Raw genomic sequence first — 25,686 nt, 5'->3', positions numbered from 1 at the left:
AATGGGAGACATTCGTTCCCCTGGAATAGGTGATGTAACAAATCAATCCCGACTGCGCTGCTAAATTGAACTTCCAGCTTGGTGAGGCTCCTTCGCAGGTGTAATCCAGTGTAAGACACAGCAGGAAGCGAGGCAAAGAGAAGCATTGTTTTTAGCATCTCATTTAGTGAAAAGCAGCTTGCTGGGAAAAACATTCCCCCTCACCCTCTTTGTGTCACAACATCTCAGAAATGTAATAAGCTCTGTCTATCTGTGTGCGCAGCCGGGTGGAGGGGCCTTCCCTGATACTTGCTGAACAATGGTTAATTTAAAATGAGCCCCCCTTGCCCCTCCCCATTCTCAGGTGAGGGATCATAAACGGGGTGCTAGGGATAAAAGGGACGTCAACACTGAACACTCCTTATGGCAGCGTGTTGAGTACATACCCACATCAGCCCCCAGCACGGGTATAACTAGTAATGTAGACGGTGAAGGACTGCTTAGGTGAGTAAAGACACACCTGAACCCTAGTGTATGTACCCTACACAGCTCTCTACACACCCAAGCTGTGCCTCCCCAGCTATACTGCTATTTTTCAGCAGCGTAGCATCCCACTTGCCTGCCCGCTGCTTGAGTCTTTCCCTGCTGCGGGGAAAGGCTCCGGCAGGGGAAAGGCTCTGGCTGCAGGAAGGCCACGGGGAAAGGCTCTGGCTGCAGGAAGGCTGCGGGGAAAGGCTCCGGCAGGAGAAAGGCTCTGGCAGCAGGAAAGCCGCGGGGAAAGGCTCTGGCAGCTCCCCACTGCTGAAGTTTTTCCCCACAACAGGGAGCTGCTGGAGACTCTCCACACCACAGGGAAAGACTCTGGCAGGTAGAGGCAGCAGGGAAAGGCTCCGGCAGTATCCACATAAAACCAGCATCCCCGCGGCCAGAGTCCTTTCTCCGCTGCCTCCCCTCTGCCATTGCTGTTCATTGCCACGTGTAGCTACACGCCGCAGTTTGGATGCCGCCTGCTTTTCACTTTGGCAACTACCTAGACGTAGCCTACGTGCCCCCCACCAGCAGTGTTCAATGTAGCCGAACCTAGAGAGAGGGGATACTGCCCATGGGCAAACAGGGCTCGTAACAGTGTGATGAACTCAATGTTGAGAGAGCTTTCAGTTACAGAAAGAAAGAACAAGCCTGTTATTAATGCACTGAACTGGGATACAAGAGCTAGGTTGAATTGCAGGCTCTGCTACAGGTTCCCTGGCTGACCTTGAGCAAGTCACTTAATCTCCTTGAGCCTCAATTGCCCAGCTGTAAAAAGAGACTAATAATACCTCCGTTCTCCCACCCTTTGCTATCTTGGGGGGATAAGCTCTTTGGGGCAGGGACTGTGACCAGTGTCTAGCCCAACAGGGTCCTGATCCGAATCAGGCCCCTAGGCGCTACTCCAGTATAAATAATAATGGCAACTCTGCTTTTTTTGCTTCTCACAACTTGTTTTGATTTCAAGTTCTAAATATTATCCCTTGTGGGAACCCTCCCCCTGCCACACACCCCACATCGCTGTTGCTTGCACCTGTGTTTCATTTAGGGGTAGTCAGTGCAGCAGCACGAAGCTTGGGAAGAAAAGAGTCATCCTACAAGCAGATAGACTCTCTCTGCCCAGCTCCTAATGGGCATGTGGCCACGCACGCAATGTTGGCAGATGTAGCAGGGATGCCACGGACAGAGGGGAGTGTGGGAGGGAGTTACCATCTCACCACCTCCTTCAGGTCAGCTCTGGAGCACTTTATGGGAGCAAAGGGGCTCTGCTTTGTGGTGTCTATAGCAGTGACGGCCATTCAGTACCAGCCTGGGCAGGATTCAAACGGGTGATCCTCGGAAATGCAATGAGGCCCAGCGTTGCCAACTCATGCGATTTTATTGCAAATCTTGTGCTATTGGGTGTTGTTCCTAAAGCCCCAGCTCCTGGGGTCGTTTTATGGGAGAATTGCAACTTTCATTTTTAAAACCAAGGAAGTTTCTATCCCTCATTGTGGAGGCAGTGACCCTTAAGGCCCCAAGCCCCAAAAGGAAATTAAAAGGACCCAACTTTACTAATTTTTTTAATCTCATGAATTTTAAGCCAATCATGATTTTGGGGGAGCTGGCCCTTATGAATGTTTGGGTTTGGCAATATTGTATTTCATATCCCATCACCGGGCTCTTGATCCACCCCACAGCTGACTTTTCCTAAGCTGCAAAAGGAAAAGGATACCTTATACCTTGTCATTTTAAATATCCATCCATCCAGCTAAAAGAACAAGAGTACTTGTGGCATCTTAGAGACTAATACATTTATTTCAGCATGAGCTTTCGTGAGCTACAGCTCACTTCTTCAGATGCATAGAATGGAACACACATTCCATTCTATGCATCCGAAGAAGTGAGCTGTAGCTCACGAAAGCTCATGCTGAAATAAATGTATTAGTCTCTAAGATGCCACAAGTACTCCTGTTCTTTTTGCGGATACAGACTAACACGGCTGCTACTCTGAAATCCATCCAGCTGTATTTCCTAAGGGAAAACATTTTTCTGAGGATTCATACTTCTTTGGTTGTGTTTGTAAGACTGGCAGTCTTCTCTATAAGGATGGAGCACCGTCTAGTGGTGCTTTGTGTAATTCATGGAGATATTATTACTATTCGTTACTAATGAAAGTCTTCTCATGAAGAAAACCCTGTTTCCGGACCTTAGAGTCTGTTACTGTGTCAATGTATATAAAAACTGCGATGGTGGTATATGTGATAACTGATTGCATGCATACAATGTCTTCCATCGAGGATCTTAAAGTGCTTTTAAGAAAGGTGAATGAGTTATTACAAATGGGGATATTGAGACATAGAGAAGATCAGTAACTTGCCCAAAGCAACAAAAAGTCCTGTGGCACCTTATAGACTAACAGACGTATTGGAGCATGAGCTTTCGTGGGTGAATACCCACTTCGTCAGATGCATCCGACGAAGTGGGTATCCACCCACGAAAGCTCATGCTCCAATACGTCTGTTAGTCTATAAGGTGCCACGGGACTCTCTGTCGCTTTTTACAGATCCAAACTAACACGGCTACCCCTCTGATACTTAACTTGCCCAAAGTTACATAGCAAGGCAACAGCATTCAGAAAAAGGACTCTGCTCTCCAGCTCCCCAATCCCTTGCTATAACCAACAGGAATCAGCCTGAAAACCACCAATTCATCTTATATCTCTGGCCAGAAGCGTTCAGTGTCTGAAGGCTGTTTGGTGGAGTCAAGGGGTGTATAGCCCCCATGCTGCCTTGGCATCTACAGGGTTAATATGAAAACTGCTTGCTCATCTGAGGCTGATTGGGGACCTCAAAGCAACTGTAAAGTTAAAAGGACTTCAAGGCAGAAGTGGCCACCAGCGAGTGGAGCTCCCTTCAACAGACTGACGAGGAGCTGCTAGGGAAGTTGGCCTTCTAGAGAAAACCTACAGAGGAGATAAGGTAGAGAGCAGCAGGGCATTGGTTCTAGCTGCTCAAACTGTGTCCCTGAGTTGGAAACCAGTGGAGTTTCCACCACCATCTCCAACAGAAGGCACAGTCAGAGACTACCCTGTGCTAAAGCCATGGGCCTTCTGACTCTATTACGGTGAAAGGGCCCTTGTTATAATCTCAGCTCTCTGGGTGGGTCCTCGTCAGGCCCTTGTTATAACCTCAGCTCTCTGGGTGGGTCCTCGTCAGGCCCTTGTTATAACCTCAGCTCTCTGGGTGGGTCCTCGTCAGGCCCAGCCAGAGAGGTGAGGTTATAACAAGGTCTCTGTGTTTGTCACAGAGATCTGGCAGTCACGGATCCCGTGACTTTCTGCAACCTCTGTGGCTTCTGCGGCGGCCAGTGTGGCTGACCCCAGGGCCGCCCAAGCAGCTGGCTCCAGGACAGCAGCTGCTCTGGCTTCCCCCAGGACTGCTCCTTGGGGGGGGGGCCGGGCACAGTCTCACCAGCCCCACCAGCCCCTGCAGGAGCAGCGCCAGGGCCAGCTGCCCCATCCACTGCTCGGGTAGCCCCAGGCAGTTAACCCCCAGGGACCGCCCAAGCAGCAGTCCTGGGGGAGGCCAGAGCAGCTGCTGTCAGCAGACCCTGGCAGCAGTCCCAGGGCAGCCAGAGCAGCTGCTGCTCAGTGGCCCCTGGCAGCTGGAGCCACTGGCCCCACGCCCCCCAACAGCAGCCCCCCAGCAGTGGCCCTGTTTACAGTACAAGTCATGGACAGGTCATGGGCCGTGAATTTTTATTGCCCGTGACCTGTCAATGACTTTTACTAAAAATACCCATCAATAAATCATAGCCTTAGTTATAGCAAGAAATTGATAGAGACCGAACTAAATGAGTGACGGTGTGAAGGGGAGAAATGGACTCGGAGTCAGTGTGGCACCCCACACAGCTCTGAGAGGGTGCTACTGGGTGAAGGCTGTCTCCGACAGGTGGCCTAGCACTCTTAGATTCGAATTCACAGCCCAGAAGTAGAAAGGTAGGAATTGCCAGACTGGATCAGACCAGGGGTCCAGCTACTCCAGGACCCTGTCTTCAACAGAGGCCAATGATGGTTGCCAGAATCCATGCAGTAATTTGTAATAGGATAATTTGTCCCCTGGGAAAGTTCCACCAGCTAAGTGTGTATGTGTGAAAAGGGAAACTTGCTCCCTTTCAGTTTCATGTAATGTCTCCTTGCTCTTGTACTCAGAGAAGCCATTGCTAGTCACCTTCTCTACATTAGCCATTATTTTGTATACCTGTATCATGTCCCTGGTTGTTCATCTCTACTCTAGGTAAACCATTTCAATCCTTTCATCAAAGGCTCTGTATTCTCACTATTATTCCTCTGAGGCATCCAGTCCGATCTTCTGCTCCTTCCTACCAATCTGCTATAGCAACATCGCCCATTGCAAAGATCAGCGTCTCTGTAAATGCCGGTGGTTACAAATGAACGCATCCTTCAGAAACCTTTTATATCATTTTCCATGATGCACATTGTAAACGAGGAGTAACAGATCTTCAGCATTACCCGGGAAATGTTACTCTGCGAGTGACATAAAAGCTTTACAACATCTGAGTATGCACCATCGCCAAAACATTTTATTGTGATCCAGATAATGCCGTTTGCATTGTACATGTTTTCGTATAATAATTCCAGTAAAACATTCTTTACAATTGTGTAAGAGCAAGTCACATGGTTCAGTGTAGTTTATTGTTACAAATGCTTAGTGATACATGGCACAGATGAATTCTGTTCCTTTTCTGGATCAAATAATCAATAGTAAAATAATCTCCCTGCAATTATGTTGCTCAGCAGTAAATGGTGAGAAAATAAATATGTATAAAATAACCTGGATATAGACAACAATCATACCACTGTATAACATAACATAACATAACCTTGGAAATGGGTCCTCCACCCCAATTCTGAGTATAACCCATGCAAGAGGCTATTCAAACCATGCCCAGCATTTAATCCTATTATTTTTGGCAAACTCCCCCAGCTGAAAATGATTCCTGTTCACCCTGAGCCCACTTTACAAAACAAACCCAGTGGCAGGTCTTTCCCATCTGGAATGCCAGTCCCCAGTCTGCAATGACTAACTGCCTACCCCAGGGAGTGTCTGGGCAAAGCTTATGGCAAGATCAAGGCCCATGATTCCTCAAATGTCCATTATAGTCTGTCTAGTTCAGAGCAGCAAAAGAGCAGAAAGAACCCTATAGACTAACTAACAACCCACGCTGCAAAAAAAACAACGTAGTCTAATATCTGCACAGGATTTCTTTTGCTGCTTCAAATGTCCATGTGGGTCATATGCTGTTGGTATTACACTCAGTAAATCAGTGAGCTGAGTGAAAATTAAAACAGCCTTGTTTAGTTTGCACTGTCCAAACACGTTCATCTGCAGGTCAGGAAGGAGGCTAGAGGGTGGCTTGCTTGTGGAAAGCTGCATGCTTTGTCACAGGATCTGCTAAAAGAACCTTGGAGGGGGCGTTCTGGATCTGGGATCGCTGAACTGACACCTATGCTCAGGAAGCCATGCCATTTTCTATGCACCGTACACATTTCTGCTAACCCAGGGACGGGCACATTGGAGAGATCTGAACACTGGTATCTATCTGTGTCGCAGCAGGCCACACAGGCAGACATGTTGTCTATTATAAATAAAACCGGATACAAAAAATACAAAAATAAATATTTTAACAAGAATACTTTAAGTTAGAGTAACTACATGAGAACAGACTAACTATAACTGTAGAAATAGACTAACTGCTCGGGGACAAAGCATCGTACTTTAACTAGTCCAGCTAACGAGCTATAAACATGAGCAGCTGGTGAACATGCCCTTGGGGGAGGCTAGCCCCTGGCACCACCCCTCTGCCAGAGGCCCCGTCCCTTCTGCTCCCCAACCGGAGCCCAGAGCACACTGCTCTCCCCCGCACAGCTGCTGGCTCCCCGCTCTGCCCCAGTGCTGGGCGGGCGGGCAGCCCAGCCGTAATAGCTCCAGCCCCAGGAGGGCAGGCAGGCGGTGCGGCCAAAGCATCCTCAGCCCCAGCGTGATCCCAGTGCCAGGAGGGCAGGCAGCCTGGCATGGCCCCAGCCTGGGGGTCTTGTGCACCGCAGCCCTCAGCCTGCCCGCCCCAGCCTCTTGGCCACAGAATGGAACTGCAGATAGGAGGGGGCCTGGTGGAGCGTGGGCGGGGTCACGCCAGGCTATTTGGGGAGGCACAGCCTCCCCCTGCCTATGATGCCTGCCACTCATGGCTATAAAGATTATCTAATGTATAGAGGGTGGCATGTTACTAAGGGCCAATTCTACTCTCATTACACATGTGCTGCTCCGTGGACTTTACTGGGGTATTGTACAGTATTCGGTAACCAGGATCTGAATTTGGCTCAGTTTCTTTTATTATCTCTCTGTCACACACACACACACACACACACACACACACACTAAAAGACAACTAGTGAGGCTGCCTGTGTACACTTCATTTGTCCCCCTTGTGCGTCTGCATTATGATACAGTCTTTAATCCATGATCACGTGCTCCGCCCCACACAGACGCAACCCCTGGCTCATTCAGTGCACAGGCTGGACTTGCTCTGGGGACGAGGCAGGGTTGTACAATGCAGGAGGACCCCTGCTTCATTTGTTGCCGAGCTGGAAGGTGTGTAATCAAAGAGGCAGGGAATTGCAGGAAGAGAAAGGTTAAGGCAGCTGAATGCCACCCTGGGAAACTGGATTTTGCCCCTGTCTATGCCATACAGTCCCTGTGTGATGCTGGGCAAGTCATTTCAACCAAACTTACTCTGTGATTGTGTGACTGAAAGACTGTCTCATAAGGCATACACACAAGGGGGCTGAATAAAGGCTGTAGATGCAAGCTTAATTCTGGCATTTCCTAACTTCTGAGTGCTTGACTTTGCAACCTCAATAATCTTCTTTGAATGTAGTTAGTGAATTCCTAGATTTTAAAACAGAACACTGCAAAACCCAGCAATTCCATTGTGTAGCACCATCTTGATGCCCACATGGGTCAGTCAGCAGGGTGGGGACCTTTAGATCCATTGCACAGCCCTGTGCCACTTCAGCTAGCGGAGTATCTGAGAGCAGGAATATGTCCCAACTCTCATTGTGGACCAGCACTAGAGGGGGATGGGACATGCTGGCAGCGGGTATCACAGCTATTCGCTGACAGCCGAGGAGTGTGAGACTCAGGAATCTCTGGTTCCAGTCCCCATTCTGGAGGGGAGTGTGCTTCAGCAGGCACAAACTCTTCTCTCCATCCCCCCCGTGACCCCTTTTACCCACATCTTCCAACCTGCTCTCATCTCAGTCCTGTGCCTTCTCCCACCCTGGTTCCTTGTCCCAATCCCATTCTTCTCTCTTACCCAGGTCCAGTCTCTACTCCTCAGGCTTCTCATCCACCTCCCAAGTCTCCTTGCAGACAGTCCTCTCCTCCTCTTCCAGTCCCCTTGCCCAGAGCATCCCAGTTCCCCCTTCCTTGCTCCTCCCCCAATCTGACTCTTTCCTTCTGCACCTGGCCTCCAGTCACCCCATGCCCATGTTCCCATCCCCACTGGCTTCCAGTCCCAGGCTCCCTCCCAGGCTCCTCATCCAATCAGTTCCCATTCTGGCTCCTTGCCCAGCCAGTCCAGGTCCCCCGTCCCGCCCCCCAATTCCTAGTCCCAGATTCCCTCGTCTTCCCACCCCCATCCCCACCTATAATATAGAGGCCCAAATTCTGATCTCAAATCCACACACAATTCCCACTATTTAGACAAAGCAAGTCCATAATTAGACCTCACCTATGGGTATCTACGTCATCGATAACAAATGCTCAGACTGCTCAATGCACACAAATTCTTCTACTAAATTGGAAAATAGTGACATTAATGCTTAGAACGCTGTTATTGCACCAAACAGTCCTTCACTGTCCTTTGCCGTCTGTAACTGGAAGTCATTACCCACCTTCTTATGCAAACAATGATGTCTCAGCCCTAAACAACCAATAAGGGGGCCAGATCATCAACTGGCATAATGAGCATAGGTCGATTGACTTCAAATTCCACCTGAGGATCTGGCCCTAAAGCTTAGACTTCAGCTTCCAAACTCATTAATAGTTTTTAGTGATTCTTTTTACCCTTGGAGGGAGGAAGGGACCTGGATTACATTTGCCTGGAGGGGTTGTGGAATTTGAATGTGTTTGCATCTTTAGCACATAAGCCATTTGGGGCAGGGATCGTCTGTTTTCTAGGTTTGTCCATCGCCCAGGATAGTGTTGGCCCAGTCCTAGCTGGAGCCTTTGGGCATTACCACAATATACACAACTATTACTAATTGTAAGTGTCCAACTACAATCAACCTGAAAACTATGGGGAGCCTTACAGATTCAGGGCATCCAATACGGGACTTTTCATCCTGGTAGCTTTGCTAGTTATAAGAACTACGTGTCACCCTGGTCTCTCAGTGAATCCACAACTCTGCAGTCCCATTCTAAGAGCGGATTCTCAGAGGTGTCTGAAATGATGCATTAAAAATAAAAGCCAATCTTCATTTCACCGCATCTCGGGTCTTTAGATCCAATCTGTTCATAAAAGTAGATCCTCATGGGATAAAATCTATCCATATGGAAAGAGCCTGATCCAGCAACCTGTATTCACTTCAGTTGTCCTAACGCATTTAAGCCACCCCACTGGCTGACCAAGGACTGCTCGCATGAGTGGGGATTGCAGGATTGGCCCAAAGTATCCAGCAAGTTGATAAGGAACAACCCTCCATGTCCTGGGAGGGGCCAGTGTGTCTAAGTCCAATTCCTTCCTCCTCCACTGCTTTGCTTTAAGAATAGAGAGTCATCATCATCCACTGTAAAATAACGGGGAAAGTGGTTTGAACTAGCACATCCAACTGGACTGCAGTAACATTCACAATTGAATGGGAGGGTTGTGGATTCTCTGTCTGTGGTGAGACAGTGTGAAGACCTCACATATGGTTCAATCCTGCTCACATTAGCGTCAATGGGGGCTTTACTATTGACTACAGTGGGATCACAATTAGGCCCACAGAGCAGGAACTAAGATCTGTGCTCTTGAGATCCCAAAACACATAACCCACCCCAAGGGTGCAAGAGAAGCAGCTCCATTACTACCAGGAAATTATGCACACTGGAGCCTGTGTAGTATCGATTCCATCCAGCAGCAGATAGTGACGTGACCACATGCACACATCCAAACCATTCGCTACATTCTATGGCCCCAGTTAGCCCTCCAAGAAAGTTTGATCTCTTGCATTTTATTGGTGGGCAGCTGATCTTGTGGCTAATGCAAAGGTTTGGGACTCGGGAGTTCTCCGCATTAATTGCTGTGTGACTGTAGTCGCTCCGTGATTCAGTTTCCCCCATGTATAAAATGGGGATAACTAACACTTCCCTACCTCACACGGGTGTTGTGAGGCCTGGTTAATGAGGGTAGCATTTTACAGTCACTAGGCACAGATGCAAATGACCGTGCACAGGTGCATGGCAGTGCTGAGTCAGGCCCTGTTGTTCTAATAAGCCTTTTACTACAGCAGGCAAAGAGGTCTCAGGCTGTATTTCAAGGAATGGGCAAGTGCATGGCCTTACCTCAGCTTCCTGGAGATATATCCCTTTGCCGTCTGTAGTTAAGTTCCGAAAGGCCTCTGTGAAGAAACAGAACGAGGAAAATTAATTCGATGGCCAACGGGGACAAGGGCAACTCAGACTCGCCAGCCCAGGAGTGAACTGAAATGTGGAGCCTCTAGCAGTTCATGGGGGACCCCACCCCATCCAGGATAGTTCGAAATGCCTGTGTGGAGCATATGAGACATTCACCAGTGACATGTGGGGTGCAGTATGAGCTGCCTCATGGTGCTGTGATCATTTGACTCCTGGGGAGATCAGAAGGTTTCCCTTTCTATGGCAGCTCTGGCTGGGACACATCACAGGTCCTCCTGCTTCCTGCATAATAGGAACATCTCTTATTCCCTTAACTCCATGCACAGGCAAACACTGCAGTGCCAGATACAAGACCTGCTCTCTCCACAGAACCAAACCTCTCCAGGTTGCCTGACCTAGGAGTGTGGGAAAGAGGCTTAGGGCCTGATTCTCCTCTAATTCACTCCATGATTTCAGTGGGGTTAGTCTTGCTCTACACTAGTTTATCTGAGAAGAGAACCAAGCCCCATATCTTGGCTCTTACAGCCCCGGGGACTGAGCTGAATGGCTTTGCAAGGGGCCCCAGACTTGCTCTGGAGTCCAGCATCAGTGACATGCTGAATAACTTCCATACCCCCCATGATCTCCACTCGCAGCATGAAGCAGACGAAGCTCTCAAAGCTGATTTTCAGGTCAGGGTTGCCGTATCTAATCGCCATTAGGTTACAGACTTCGTTGCTGAGCGAAATACCTATAGAAAGGAAGAAAGGGAATGATAGGGCACCTTGCAGCCATTCAGAGCATCACAGGATAATTGCAAAACTAACAGGACTTTACCCTTCCCCAGCATCTTTCATGTGAGGATCTCAAAGTGCTTGATAGACAATAACTATGCCTCAAATGAAGGATTGACCCAAACCAGTCCCTCAGATCCAAATGTAACCCCCAAACTTTGAGTGGTTCAAAATCTGGTTCATCTCTACTCACAATATCCATGGGAGGTAGCGCAAGTAATATAACAGATCCCTCTACCCGCCACTGCAATGCAGCCACCTCTGGGGTAAGGCACAGAAATTGTTTAGCACCATATAACACAAGAATTTAGGAAAAGAGGTGAAGAAGAATATCCAGCTGAAACTAGTGGGGAAAATTATCCTCACGCCATTTTCAGGGTCTGGATATCTCTCCAAGTCCAGGTGGTTGTTTTTTTGTCTCACAAATAAATGCAGGGGAATTCACCCCAAGTGTCTTTCAGTATTTGTGCCTGGAAAACACAACCTTTATGATTTAATGTAAATAACAGCAATACCTGGATTTGGAGGTTATCTTTCACCTCTTTATTATAGCTACAGTTTTGAATGTTGCCAAGCAAAATGACTTTAATTAACCAGATGGAGGCAAACTGCCAATAAATCCTGAGCATTTAAAAGCCTTGATCCTTAAAAGAACTGCGTGAGTGAATCCTTTCTCCCACGCAGAGCCTCACTGAAGTCAGCGTGGCTCTGCCCGGATGCAGGGGTCCACCTGCCTGGTTCTCCTGGCAGGATTGGGGCAAAGATCTTAAAGGAATAAAGTCTGACACTGCTACTGCTTGTGTGCTTGTCTAGCTGACAGAGAGGGCCAGATCCTCAGCAGCTGTAAATCAGCATTAGCACCACTGACTTTCATGGGGCTGGACTGATTTGTACCAGCTCAGGATCTGGCTCACAAATATATGCCTCCCCCCCACCCACACACACACAACCAATTGGTTAAAGTAAAGTTAGTTATGACTCTGTGGGGAGCGTATAGGTTTCATAATAGGGCTTATAATGGAGAGTTAACTATGGAGTGGTTGCCTTCCCACCCCAGCAGAGAGATGTCAATGAGACATGGATATACTGTACACAGAGCTAAAGTGAAACGTCACGCTGCAAAGCACTTTCAGAAGCCAAGGTCTAGGGTCTTTGTGACACTGATAAAGTATGGTTAACCTGACTGCTGGGAAAGTGGTTGGGAGAGAAGCTAGAGGGAGTAGCAGAAGTAGCTACGGTTACGGGGGAGAGGGGGTTCTGTGTGTTTGCCCCTCTTACTGGCATTTGGTACAGTCTTCTAGTTCTTTCCCAGTTGGGGGGATTTTCCAGCTTTTCTGAGGATGTGGTTACTTGCCAAAAGTCGGTGACCTGCTCACCTGTCTCCTGCACAGCTGCATGCAATTCCACTAAGTCCAGATTTCCTGATCTATCAACATCTTTCTTCTGGAAAACTTCCTGTTTTTTAAAAATAAATCAAACAAGTGAAAGAAACAAAAGTGAATCTGAGCATCTTAGAAGGGGAGATCTGTTGGTCAGCAGCACTGACACACAAACCCCACTTTGCTATGTGTGGGGCTCATCAACATGGAGGTGTCAAAGCAATTCATATACTTAGTAGTAGTAGTAATAATATCGGAAAGTAGTAGATTTTTCCAGGAATCTCTATTAACTTACGCTGCAAAGCAGCCACAGAGTTGGGACTTGTACCTGGAAAAGTTAAGGTCAAAAGTCTGTCTTTATTTACAATCTGACTCCAGTGGGATTTCACAGGGGGTAAAGTCAGGGCAGAATTTGGGCCCAAGAAATCTGTTTGCAATGTGCAGATGAAGCACCTATTCAGGGATACGGTGTTCCCACATGCAAGAATACGCCCTGACTAAAGTTCGCAGGGTCCAGAGTTCTGATCCCAGATGAACCAGTGACTCACTGTGGAACCTTTCCCTAAATCAGTTGGGGCCAGATCCACAAAGGGACTTATGCGTTGCAATGCCTAACTTCTAGTGCTCTGCTGCCAGGTGGAATTCACAGCCCTGAGTTAGACGCCCAGGCTCCCTATACCAATGAACTGAGAGAGTTAGGTGCCTAAGAATGGGATTCTCAGAAGCCAGCAAGCTGAGTGGAGAGTTACCTAAACTAGCCAACACAAAATGCTGGCGAGAGGAGCAAGGCCTAAGCTCTGCCCCCAGGAGTAGTTCGGTGCATAACTCCAGGCCAGAGAGAGGTGCCTATATCTGCTCAGGATTCACAGCCATAAATGGTCTCCTGGAGTTGGATGCCTCAATCCCTTTGTGGATCCTAGCCCCTGACTTTCTTGTGCGTCAGTCACAGACAGCAGGTCAATTGGGTTTCAAAAGCAGGAACCTCAGTGAAACCAATGCTGCACCAGCACTGATCTTTCCTGGCTATCTCCATTCTCGCTGGATCCTCCCTCACCTCTGGCGACTGCCCTGCTTAAGACTAAGTATTTCCCTGTGTCTTGACAAGCAGGCAACTTTTCCATCCAGTTCACATCCTCATGAGTCTTCATAGCTACCCAGAGATCCGACTGGTTTCTTGGGATTTAACTGTTTCCTAGCCAACACCGATTGAGAAGTATACAGGGAGGCAAGTAAAATATTTTTGTACCAGATAGAAAATCAGCCTCTTCCACAGGACCCTGAATTCCTGAATACTCAGTGTGCCAGTGGCATTAAGCTTAGTGGAGGAGTTAAGGTCGATGATGTCTTGGTAAAGGGGCAGAGACTCCAAAATTGAGAAGAAAAAAAAAAGTCAGTCAATATAATTTTATGATGGTGGTGATGCTGATTCTGGGAAGTTCCCCCTTCACTATGGGCCGGCTCCTGCTCCCACTGAAATCAATGAGTGTTTTGCTACTGATTTCAATGAGAGCACAATCTGATCCTTTACAGAACAAACCCCATTTCTTCCTGACTGAATTGTTGTTATTGGGAGTTAGGAAATAAGTGAGCAGGGCAATGCCCCGATGATGTAGAAATCACAATGTAAGTCCCTCCCCCGTGAAGAATAAAGCTCAGGTAAGGTATTAGGTGCGTCAAATAAATATACAGCCCAAGCTAAAGGATACATCCAGCAGTGCCAGGATACCTTGGCAGGCATCCAGACTAAACCTCAGCCGAAAGCTCTGGAGATCTGGAAAAGAGAAGATTGTTCCGGTGAAGCACTGAACACTATTCAGAAAAATAGACTTCCAGGGCCTGAGCCTGCTGCCCTCGAAACTCAATGGTGAAACTGCCATTCATTTCACTGGGGATAGGATTGGGGCCCCCCAAACCTTTTGTGACACCGTACCTCTGATTTACAAGTTTCATCTCTTGTGATTCAACCTGGGCAAGGGACAAATGTGAGACAGTGGGTCAGATTCCACTTTCAGCTGCATGGGTGTAATTCCCATGGAAGCCAATGGGAGCTCCCTGCGGCCATGTGACGAAGAGCGGAATATGACCCATTACCTGTAGCTAATACAGGAAATAGTTAAAAAGCACCCCAAATACGATTTACTGGGTGACCTGGAGCAGTCACTTGATCTCCTTAGGCCTAATTCATCTGTGGTGCAGCTTCACTAGCCACAATGAATTGAAACCCTTGTGCTTAGTGTTTCTCTCTGTCTCTCTTACAGACAGGCAGCTTTTAAACTCACAAGCATCACTGAAAGCCTAATTCTGAGCATTCCTGAGCCATACACGAGTTATGTGAAAAGAAACAGAAAGAAACTAATCTTGTTGCAACTCATGATTATTGATTGCCTGTAGGCTTCCACGGAACAGATGCCATAACTCACAGATCACTACTCTACAGAAAGCGAAGATGCTGTAATCTCATTATAGCTCTGTTTATTAAATATGCATCACACACAGTAAAAGTTTTGAAACAAATGTCTTCAAACTGATTGCCTATGAAGAGTAAAGACACTCCACCTGGATTGGTGAGTTTCATTACAGATTTCACAATGGGTCACTTTCGAAAGATACTGACATGAAGATAAAAAATCAATCTTCATTCACCCTTGAGAAAATTAAAGGAACTTCCAACGCTTCAGATGTTTTATCTACCCAGAGACAAGTGCAATGAAAGAGACTAGTGCTGGTAAAGCCAATTATTAGAACTGATTAGAATTCTATTGTCTGCAAATGCCAATTTGTCAAACCAAAACTTTTAATGGGAAAGGGTCAGTTTTGACAATTTTTTTTACTTGAAAAAATTTAGGAAAAAAAGTTTTGAAATTGTCAAAATTTTTAATTTTGATATTTTCTAACATAGAATTCTGGTTTTCTGGTTTGAAGCTGGATTGAAGATGGATCATTTGATGATTACCTGTTCTGTTCATTCCCTCTGAAGCACCTGGCACTGGTCGCTGTCAGAAGACAGGATACTGGGCTGGATGGACCATTGGCCTGACCCAGTATGGCCAATCTTATGTTCTTAAGCAACTTTTGTCTTTAATTTAAGCTAATTATAATAAAAAGTCAAAATTGAAAATAAATGTTTCAACTGAATCCCATTTTTTTTTCAAACTTTCAGTTTGTGAAAATATTTGAGATTTCGACTTTTCATTCCCATTTTTGATGGGAAAATTTGTTGAAGTCTCAAAAGTTTCCAGCATGAGAAAGCCATTTCCCACCCAGTTCTACTCATTACCCTCCCATGCCTACATCAGCCCCTATCTGCATAAGTATAAAGGGACTCAGCCAACTTATTGCTCAAACTTTTCAGGCATTGTGGTTTTGGGCCACATCTGTACCAAATCCTGAGAACTGATCCTTGCCAGTTTGGAATCCAATTTGGAACCTAAATTATCAGAAAAGGTTCAAATCCGGGGTTTCAAACCAGCTCCTCTACTCCCAGAACTCAGGGAGGGAGTTTGGGAGTTATGGGTCCACTTCAGGCTCATCTCTAATTAGTACCTAATTAATGTTATTAAACTATTATCTCCTAGCACTTACGTGTCCAGGCAACATTATTCAGGATCCTCTGGAGTTGCACAGCGTTTATTTCAGGATGCTAGGGGAGACAAATACTATTGTAATAAATTTCCCCTGCTCTGGATTTCCCAGCATGTCCTGTCTTCACTATTTGCCTTTTCAACCCCAATCCAACTCCCACAGAAAGACACCCATTGACTCTGGGGGTCAGGGCCGGCTCCAGACCCCAGCGTGCCAAGCACGTGCTTGGGGCGGCATGCCACGGGGGGCGCACTGGCTGTCGCCGGGAGGGCGGCAGGCGGCTCGGGCGACCGCCAGAGCGCCCCCCGTGGCGTGCCGCCGTGCTTGGGGCGGAGAAATTCCTAGAGCCGCCCCTACTGGGGGTGTTCAATTAGACCTGTAGATTGTTAAAAGCACATTCTCATCTGGTATAAAATGGTCGAAGCTCCACAGACATTCATGCATTTACAGTTATTTACACCAGCTAAAAATCTGGCCCATTATTTTCAAAAGACCCTCTTTCTCTTTTGTGTTATCTGTCACATCAAGCATATCGTCAGCAAAGATGAAAAATTTAAAAAATATTTCCATTTCAGTTTTCAACACAGAATTTTGTTTGTTTTATCAATTTTTTCATGGTTTCCAAAAACTGAAACTGAATTTTCTGGAAACTTTTGATTGCTGAAAAACTTCAGTTCCTGAAACCAAAACCTGTCCAAACCACAGAGAAACCCCCTGTGAAAGACAGTTGGAATGAGTGTAGCAAGTATTTATGTGCACACTCATCCAACCAAAGAGTCAAGAAAACACCCCATGACAACAATCAAAAGTTACACACAAAATGAAAATAATTTTGAAAAACCTGGAAAAAAATCTCAATTTTTTTTCATGAAAAATAAAGCCTCAAAATTTTTCAAAAATGTTTACAACCAAAAAATGTTGTCAGAACCAAAAAGTTTTTGTGGAAATTTTCATTTGTGAACATATGCTGTTTTTTATGTGCAAAAAAAATTATGGGCAAAATTATGCACAAAATTTTGACCAGCTCTAATTCTCAGAGTTAAACAGGGCCTGATCTTCAGACAAGCTGAACAACTACAGCTGGTATCAATGGGAACTGCCAGCACTCAGCACCTCTGAAAATCAGGTCCATAATAATAATAATAATAAACAATCTGTAAGAATAAATATTGTCTCTCTACGAGCAAGACTATTAATCATTTAATAGATTCTGGTGTCCATTGTGGTCATCTAGTGTGACCTCCTATAGAACACAGGCCACAGAACTTCCCCAAAATAATTCTAAGAGCAGAGCTTTTAGAAAAACATCCCATCTTGACTTAAAAATTGTCAGTGATGGAGAATCCACCACTGTGCTAAATTGTTCTAGCAGTTAATTACTCTCATCATTAAAAAGTTATGCCTTATTTCCAGTCTGAATTTGTCTACCTTGAACGATTGTGTTATATCTTTCTCTGTTAGACTGAAGAGCCCACTATTAAATAATTGGTCCCCATACATATCAGATGATGGGAGCGGCTTTGCTAATGCCTATGTTAATTTTCTGAGCACATCGAGAGTAAATTAGTGGCTTTCAGAAGCCTAAGCAGACCCAACGTGAGCTGAGTGCTTGTGAATTTAATGAAGAGTGCTTTTCACTAACTGGCATGTTTCTCGACTGTTTATGTATTGCACAACTCCTTGAGTGACGTTCACGCTGTACCCTCATGCCGATCTCCTACGTTCCCCACCAGTTTCCAGCACACTCCAGCTCCCAATTTCCCCATTGCATTCTGACTTTTCTTTGCACAATTGCTCTGGCAGTGCAAGCAGCTGGCCTTGAAGAATTTCCTTTGGCAGTTAATGTGTACGCTTACTTGTTCAAAATGCTTATTGAAGAAATCCTCCCAAATCTTGCCTTCATGTTTATCAATTATTTCCTTTAGGGAACAAAAAAGTCAATGTTAACTGAAGAAACAGAAGCAGGAGTATCCAACATACGATCACATTCTTCCCAAATTTCACTGCATTCCCTGTCCTGCCATCACCACTGCAATTACTTGTCCAGCTCCCATTGTGGTTTCAACTTTGCTAGTACACAAAAGGAGAAGAGTGGGGAGGAACACAAGTAAATAAAAGGGAGACTCTCTGCAGGCAGATGGAAAAGAAAGAGTGAAGATGAATTGTGATGATCTCGCCAAAAAGAACGGTTTACACTGCAGTGAAAAAGCATCTGTGTCTTTTGGTTTGTCTGTCTTGTTATGGGCGTTTATACCATGTTCACCTTCATGGTACAAGAGATTCTATCTATAGAACAAGACATGGCGTCTCATTCTTAAAGTGCTGTAACATGAGGTCTCACATTCCAACTCAACCCCGACCCATTGCTGCCCCAGAAGAGCACTGCCACAGGAGAAAAGCCAAAGTCCTGATCTGAAACACAGCTTCCGACAGTTCACCTCCCTCATTCCAACTAACCTTGGAAAGGATGAAACTTGAATTTCCGCCCATTTCGCTGAAAATGGAAAACAATGGAAATGTTAGATGGTGTCTCCCTTATCACATGTGATTCTCCACCTGCCAAGGAAAATGCCTTCCTCTGCTTCCCATGCAGGGACCCCAACCTGCCCACACACAGCTGCTGTGTCTACAATAGGGATCTTTCCCACCATTGCAACGCCATTAGTGGAAGCAGTAGTGTCAATATGGCTCCAGGCAGCTGCTGGCATTTTAAGCACTATATCAGCTAACCCTGCACAGAACAGGTCTCCTGGATGTGGTGGAAAGAAGGCCAGTGGCTGGTTGGGCCTAGTCTGCATTAGAGCTTTCACAATTGCTACCAGTCATGGTGATGAACCAGTCGTAGCAATGGTGGAAAATGTAACGAGAAATATCCCAGTGAAGACAAGGCCAGCGTGCTGTGTCTCCCCATACAGTATGCACAGTGTCTCCAGTGCTCCTAGTTCAATGCCTTGTCCTGTTGCACTTCCCTGGAAAGACTAGGACTAATAGCATTGTTTAGGCTATGGAGCAGGTACTTATCCTAAGCTTCATCCAGCCCAGTAGCAGACAGCACTGACCTGTGACTCCACCACCCCGGTGGAAAGGCACAACTATCCCAGAAGCACCAAGAAAACACTACAAGCAAGGGAATGGCGTCGTCTCACCGAAGGACGTGTTTCCTGGAGAAGACCCGCAGGATGAACTCGGACTCCTGCTGGGGTTCCGCGGTGGAGGGGACGATGACATAGACCCCAGGCTGCAGCCGGAAATCCTGAGTCACTTCCCGCTCGTTCAGGAAGAGATGCCTTTGATTGACGGAGGGGTTCCAGGCAAAGAATGCTGGTGCCAGCCTTTTGTTGCTTTTGTGGTACTGTCCAGGGAAGAAACAAAGGAAATTCTCTCTGGTTTCAGGTGAAAGTCATGCGGAGAACCCGGGGGCATGCTTAAAGAAAATCTACCATAGCACATCCAGTTTCCATAATCCACAAGCAAAGGAGGCAGACATTAGAAATCTAATTAGAGAGTTGAAAGACCAATCTCCTGTCTGTCCTCCTGCCAGATTGTCCTTATGGTACATTCTCATTGTCCCGTTTTAAAAGTCACCAAGCAATGGGGCTTCCACCCAAGTCCCTCTGCAGCCTACTCAGATCTCACTAAGAACGGCAGCCCAGAACTTGAGGGGGGAACGGGGCAAGAGTGGCCTTAGGCCACCTTTGCACCCTTCTTATTCTGGGCTGCTGCAGGGGTCATTTCAGCCCCCAGTGAAAGTTATAACAGCCAGGAGCTGCCCTAAACTCCAGCAGCCTTCTGAGCACTGCACTACCCAGAGCAGCACAGAACGCCCTATGTTGAGGGCTACCTCCTCAGCTTTTTCCTCATGCGCCACAGCCCTGCCCCAGCATGCCCCATGCACAAGAGGGGTTTTTTTTTGGGGGGGGGGGGGAACGGGGGCTGTGGACTTATAGGGTCACCTATGGTGGTGGTCCTACACTGTGTCTACACCAGGACAAAGTGCTCCAGAACCTTAGTGGGGTGAGGGGAGAATTCCACCTTACGTCTTTGCTACAGCTTCCAGGCCTGTGTGTGCGTATGTATCCCTGTGTGTGTATGTATCCCTGATACCCCATGTCCTACACAAGGATGCAGCACTCTTTGCTCTTACAAATTATTTTTATTCTGCAGGCCAAAATACTGCAGCCTCCTTATATGGGGTGTGCCACAAAACCGCTCAGACATTTCACTCTCTTGCAGAATGATGGAGTTCCTGTTCTTCTCTCTTTGTCCATATTTCTCTCATGCTAATGCGGCAATCTCTCCTCTACAGGGGCGTGGGGCTGTCCCTTACTAGGCATCATATATTACATTCATAGCTTTTATGGCCCTGTCAATACCGTGATTCACTGTAGTTCCAATTCCAAAAACGGTCTCGGTTTTATATCTCTCAGCATTAATCTCAGTGTTCAATACAAACCTGAAACTGAACTCCCATCATCCCTGGTCTCCCCATTAGCACGGATGCAGCACAGACAGTGCTGCGGTGTTCTCCTAATCCGTGTCAGGCCCACGTGTGCTAGCAAATTTAATCTCACTTGTATTCCTAATGGTGCCCTAACATACGTAGTTCAGAAAGAGGCCATATCTAGGGCTATTGTTTCTAACACAAGGTAATTAACATTGCAAACATGCTGGAGTGACTGTTTGCTAAAGTTAGTTCTTTACCAATCCAAGTTCCTGGGGACACTGATTTTGGAAGTGAGTTAAGTGGTTAGCAGGGCAGTAGGTGCAGGATTCCTAGATACAAGATCAGAGGTAGATCCTGCCCTGGCTTATACCTGCTATAGCCCCTTTCAGATCAAGGGATGTAAGTCAGGGCAAACTCCCTCCTCAGTTTTTAACTCTCAGAAGCCCAGCTCAGGTCCCAGAGTTCCATGAGGAGGTGAAAGGGTTAAGAACATCCTGTAATGGTTGGCAAAGCCCAGGTGGCAGAAGACACCTGCAGTCTTTTCTCTGGGAGATCCCCAGCAATGAGCTGGTGGGAGGGTGAATTACCTTGAGACTCCTCTAACTAATGCTGGGCACCATCCCAGCCCTTGGCTGATCCCAAGAGTGGGAGGGTGGTATGCCACCTTTCCCCATCGCTGCTCAGAGCACAGCTCAGATGCAGCCCAGGAGCAGGGCCTTAATGCTGAACTGAGGTACACTCCTCTAGTAATAGCTCTGTATTAATGGTGATTTCTTGTAACGCCTTCTAAAGCTTGTATTAAGGCATTTTGAATGGTGGGTCAAGAAACAAAGGCACTCGCAGCTCCACAGGTGGTGACATGGAGTCTGAATGGCCCCCATGTGATGCCAAGGGAAGGCAGAGAGGGACTTACCTCTGGGCCCACCTAAAGAGGAAGAAAGAGAGAGCATCCATCAGTCAGGGAGTTCAGAGCCCTTTGGCTCACAGCTAACAGCAGATGTAGTTTAACAACTGGAGGAGAAGCAATGGGGCTCCTTAGCCTAAAAAGCCCGGATTCCTCCCTTCGAAAACCTTTCCCAGGCCATCCACAGCCCATTCACCAGGCTGGGTCAGTAAAGCTGGGGTTGCTGAAACATGTGGTGGCACCAGGACCCTCAGCACTTTCAACAGTCAGGAAGGAGGCTCCCTACGGAAGGGGGTCCCTTGCTAATGTGGCCCATAGGACTTTGGTGCTGCGGCCTGGAGGAGCACAATGCCCCAGCGGGAAATGCGGGAGGCTTTGTACCTGACTAAGGCACAGTGGCCCTAGTTTTCAGAACAGCTGAGCACTCACAACTCCAGCTGCAGTCTGCTGGAGCTGGGGCTGCACACAATCTCTGAGGCTGCACATTCCCCCAAACTGCTGGGAGCACAGAGGAATTGACGCCATGGGCCACACTCCTTCCAAATGTGATGGCTGCCATATCAGGGATTGAACCGGGGACCTCCAGAGCTAAAAGCAGGATCTGCGACATCTTGAGCTAAACCTCAGCAGCAGGAGCTGTCATGGATTAAATCCTCTATGGCTGGGGAATAGAGGGGGAACCTATAGCACTCATTCACCAGGGTGTTACACATGGCTGCAACATCACACCCAGGGCCAGCTCCCTGCCCCTCCCCACCCTTTGTGGGGTGATTTTGCCATTATGAATGGTAGCCTGAGAAGGACTCTGTATCCAGCGTTTTCTCAGGAGGCTCCTAGCCCTTCCCTCAGCCCTGACAAACACACACACAGCTGGACACGGTACACTCTGGGGTAGCAGGAGCTCCTTTACAGCCCTGCAGTCTGACAAAGACTATGCAAACACAGATCACATCCTGAGCTTGATGAAAAGCTCAAGGAAAGCTGTGTCTGAAGGGGCCCAACCCCGCCGATTCAAGAGAAGATTCTTGGATGAATGGGAGCCACATGCAGACAGGGAGGTGAGAACACAGAGCCCGTTGGGTTTTGCAGGATATGTAACTCTGAGGATCTGCAGAGCTCTCACTTGGTTCAGAGGATTAGGCAGTTTCTCATGCTGGGCAGGGCAACCCATTTATTCCACCACAGACCAGATTTCTACCCACCTTGAAGATGGAAAACCCTATGGAGAAGTGAGGGGCCCGGTTTCGGTGTTTGCTGCTGGGTTTCTGGATCAGGGACACCAGCACACTGCAGGAATGCAGGGACCTTTTGCTGCCGTCACCCTGCAAAACTTCCAGCCAGTACTGGGGATTCATCCAAAATGTGTCTGAGAAGCAAAACATAAAGACCTTCTGGCCACGTTTTCCATCACACATTTTGTCGTCATGTTTCCACGTGATACCTGGCTTCAGGGTGAGTGGGGGAAGCAGCTCATTTATAATCCCCAGAGGCCCCAACCAAGGTCAGAGCCCTACTGTGCTAGATAATACACAAACATATAGTGAGAGAGAGGCCCTGCCATGGAAGATCTCACAGTCTAAGCAGACAAGACAAAGGGTGGGAGGAAGGAAAAATTATTTCCCCTCACTTTAGTGAGAACTGAATCACTGGGGCACCAATTGCCAGTGGTGCTGAGCACCTGTGGTTCTCATTGACTTCAACTGGACTAGTGGATGCTCTACATCCCTGAAAAGTCAAATCTTAAGCGGTTTGCCCAAGTCACAGAGTCAGGAATTGAAACCACCTCTTCCAAGTGCCGCAATAGGCCCATAACCACAAGACCATCCTATCTTTCCTTAGGAAACAACCTGATTTCAGTGGTAATGGAGAATAAGCTGGCTCCCTTGCCTGTTCATTGCCAGGCTTTCTAACCTTTTTTAAAAGGTGTCGAATTCTGGTTATGATAGGGTAAGATTGGGCTTTGGGTCTTGAGCCAAACTTTGCTTTGCTTGAACAAATTCCTTTCTTTACTATTTACACAGAAAAGTTCTAAATCCGGATCCCCTAAAGTGCCATCCAAGTGCCATTCACCTTTGTAGGGCCTCATCCTGCCGCCTGCCGTGCTTCCTTTGACCCATCTCCCAATCTGCAGAGAATACATCCACTTCTTTCCATCTTCCTGGCTCATCAGGTCGGGAGTTAATTTACAGATCATCAGATCTACGAAGTGGGTCTTAAAATCGTGCAGAGACATCCTGTGACAAGACGGCCACAAGATGCTTAGTCAGCAGCCAATCCGTGGGGTTAAAAAGTAGAGGCTGGATATCCCCAGCACTGCCCCTTTCTGGGTTACATATGGTAGCCCTTACATATTATTAGCTAGTAAAGAAGTTAATGTTTGCTCTCACAGCAACATGCAGCAGTGATGAATGCATAACTAAAGGCCCAACAAGGACAGCAGCAGAGAGAGATTATTATGAGAATACAAGCAAAAGAACAAGTATAATGAAACCGGATGCAACATTGCCACCTAGTGGCAAACATATATGGGACTGGGAAGCAGTTGAACAAACATTGTTTGCCTGACCAAAGCTTTGCCTGGGTTTGTCTTGAAAATATAATGACAAAAATAGACTTTAAGGGCAGAAGGGACTGACAAAGATTCTTCCTCTGCTCTTAAAAGCGCTCTTGACTTCACACAGAACCGCGCTTGAATCATACAGGCTGTTTCTCATGTCCGTTTACCACCAAATGGGAATGTAGTAGCCTCATGTAATTTCTCCCTTTGTTTCGTTAAAAAACAAAAAGTGTTCCAATTGCTATAAAGCATCATGCACAGATCTCATCTTAGAGCGCAGCAGAGAGACAGCAGGTTTAGCTTCAGCATTAGCTGTGGCCTTGGCGCTGGGTGGAGGAGGAGCGGAGCTCAGATATTCACAGTTCCATTACCAGAATTCTCCATCATCTTGGTTTCTCCGCAGCAAAATCTTCTCCTTCGGGCTGAGCAGCTCCCAGTTCCCAGAGCTAGGGACAGAAACAAGGCAGCTGATTTTGAAGCGATAACTAAATAAATGCTCCAAATCTATCTTCAAGTCAAGAAGCTCAATACAGAAGTCTGCCATAAGATCAGTTCCCACTGTAACAAATCTCTGGCCCCAAGCAGTTCACTGTTCGCACTAGACACTGCACCATGGACACTCAGAATGGCATGGCAGAAGCAGGGCTAGAACCTAAATCCCTCTAGACCTAAAGCATAGGCTTGATCTAGAGGCAAATCTCCATTAGCTGCTAGCCATAGAGGTCCTATGTAAAACGGCTGAGCAGTTCTGATTTTCTTCTGTAGAGAGCACTAATGTTGGATCGCACACTGGGGTTGTCCCATTCCATGAGAATTTTTGAGTTTTTGAATTTTTTTCCTGTCTTGAAAGAATGAAATGTCAAAATCTGAAAAAAAAATTATATACATTTTTACTATAAATTCACTTATGTTTCTAAAGAAAGTCATTTTGACCTGAAAAGTTGAAGTTTTTCATTTTGATATTTTCAAAATGGAACATTTCAACAATTTAGAAGCTTTTTTTTTTCATTTTTTTTTTAATGGGAAGTTCATCGAAACAGGCCCTCTCCTGAAAACAGTTTTGGTTTCAACTAATCAGCATTTTCCAAAGAAAAAAACATGTCAGAAAATTCCCAACTGGCTCTACTGGCCAGTTCATTAGATTATACATGCTACTTCCAAATGTTTAAAATATAGACCTTGGGTTCTATTTTGTTTGTCAATTCTGTGTCAAAGGACACGTAATCAGAAGAATATTCTGCATCAAGTACCAGAGACAGCTGGAAGTGATTTACAAGTCAGGCCTAGGTATGCTCTTCATTCTTTCTTCAGTGTGGCCAGCTTTCATGTTATCATGTGACAGACGCAGATCAGAGGAAAGTTACTCTCTCTTCATACAAGGCAAAATCCAAACATGTTCACAACACCCCTTCATAAAACCTGAGCAAAGAGGATTTGTGCAGGGAACTAACTGGAGCTGCCAAAGAAGGAATCCGCCCCAACCTAAAATGAGGGTAGCTTGCAGCGCTACAGCACAGTGCTTTTGCAGCTGTCACTCCAGCCTCTGAGCTGGAATAGCAGCCACGGTCCCTCTGCGACTGAGGGGCAGTGGCTACTATACTTACTATGCCCTCTGTAGGGGAAAAGGAAGTTCCCAGCTGCTGCATCCATGTAAACACAGATTCAGGGGCTCTTCCACCACTTCCCTGGCCATCTCTACTTGTGCCTTCTACTTTGTCATATTCAGAGCCAGCCTGATGCCTACTTCCCTGAAGAGCAGGTAGCTCAGGCCCTGCCCTACTCTAATCTCAGAATCCCAGAAGTTGCAGTATATAGAAGGTCTTGCATGATCCGCAGACAAAGGGGTGAATGTTCTGATAT

The 25,686-nt window shown here is 46.8% G+C and overlaps 1 protein-coding gene across 1 annotated transcript in view; it reads right to left on the bottom strand.

The window, feature by feature from the left end:
* Nucleotides 1-8,234: 8,234 nt before the first annotated feature.
* The window catches only part of LOC120401641 (calpain-14-like), a 48,686-nt gene continuing 31,234 nt past the window's right edge, over nucleotides 8,235-25,686 (bottom strand). Inside the window, exons 9-22 of the mRNA XM_039531794.1 lie at nucleotides 24,198-24,272; nucleotides 23,340-23,503; nucleotides 22,472-22,635; nucleotides 21,279-21,290; nucleotides 19,068-19,273; nucleotides 18,379-18,415; nucleotides 17,778-17,840; nucleotides 15,922-15,979; nucleotides 14,046-14,110; nucleotides 13,586-13,654; nucleotides 12,337-12,415; nucleotides 10,801-10,917; nucleotides 10,116-10,171; nucleotides 8,235-9,358 (exon numbers count right to left, since the gene is read on the bottom strand). Of these exons, the coding sequence (XP_039387728.1) occupies nucleotides 9,332-9,358; nucleotides 10,116-10,171; nucleotides 10,801-10,917; nucleotides 12,337-12,415; nucleotides 13,586-13,654; nucleotides 14,046-14,110; nucleotides 15,922-15,979; nucleotides 17,778-17,840; nucleotides 18,379-18,415; nucleotides 19,068-19,273; nucleotides 21,279-21,290; nucleotides 22,472-22,635; nucleotides 23,340-23,503; nucleotides 24,198-24,272 (1,192 nt within the window). The 3' untranslated portion in view covers nucleotides 8,235-9,331. The remainder of the gene's footprint in view (nucleotides 9,359-10,115; nucleotides 10,172-10,800; nucleotides 10,918-12,336; nucleotides 12,416-13,585; nucleotides 13,655-14,045; nucleotides 14,111-15,921; nucleotides 15,980-17,777; nucleotides 17,841-18,378; nucleotides 18,416-19,067; nucleotides 19,274-21,278; nucleotides 21,291-22,471; nucleotides 22,636-23,339; nucleotides 23,504-24,197; nucleotides 24,273-25,686) is intronic.

Source organism: Mauremys reevesii, linkage group 3 (assembly GCF_016161935.1).
Source record: "Mauremys reevesii isolate NIE-2019 linkage group 3, ASM1616193v1, whole genome shotgun sequence".
Lineage (NCBI taxonomy): Eukaryota > Metazoa > Chordata > Testudines > Geoemydidae > Mauremys > Mauremys reevesii.
This window is presented reverse-complemented; position numbering and strand designations above follow the sequence as displayed.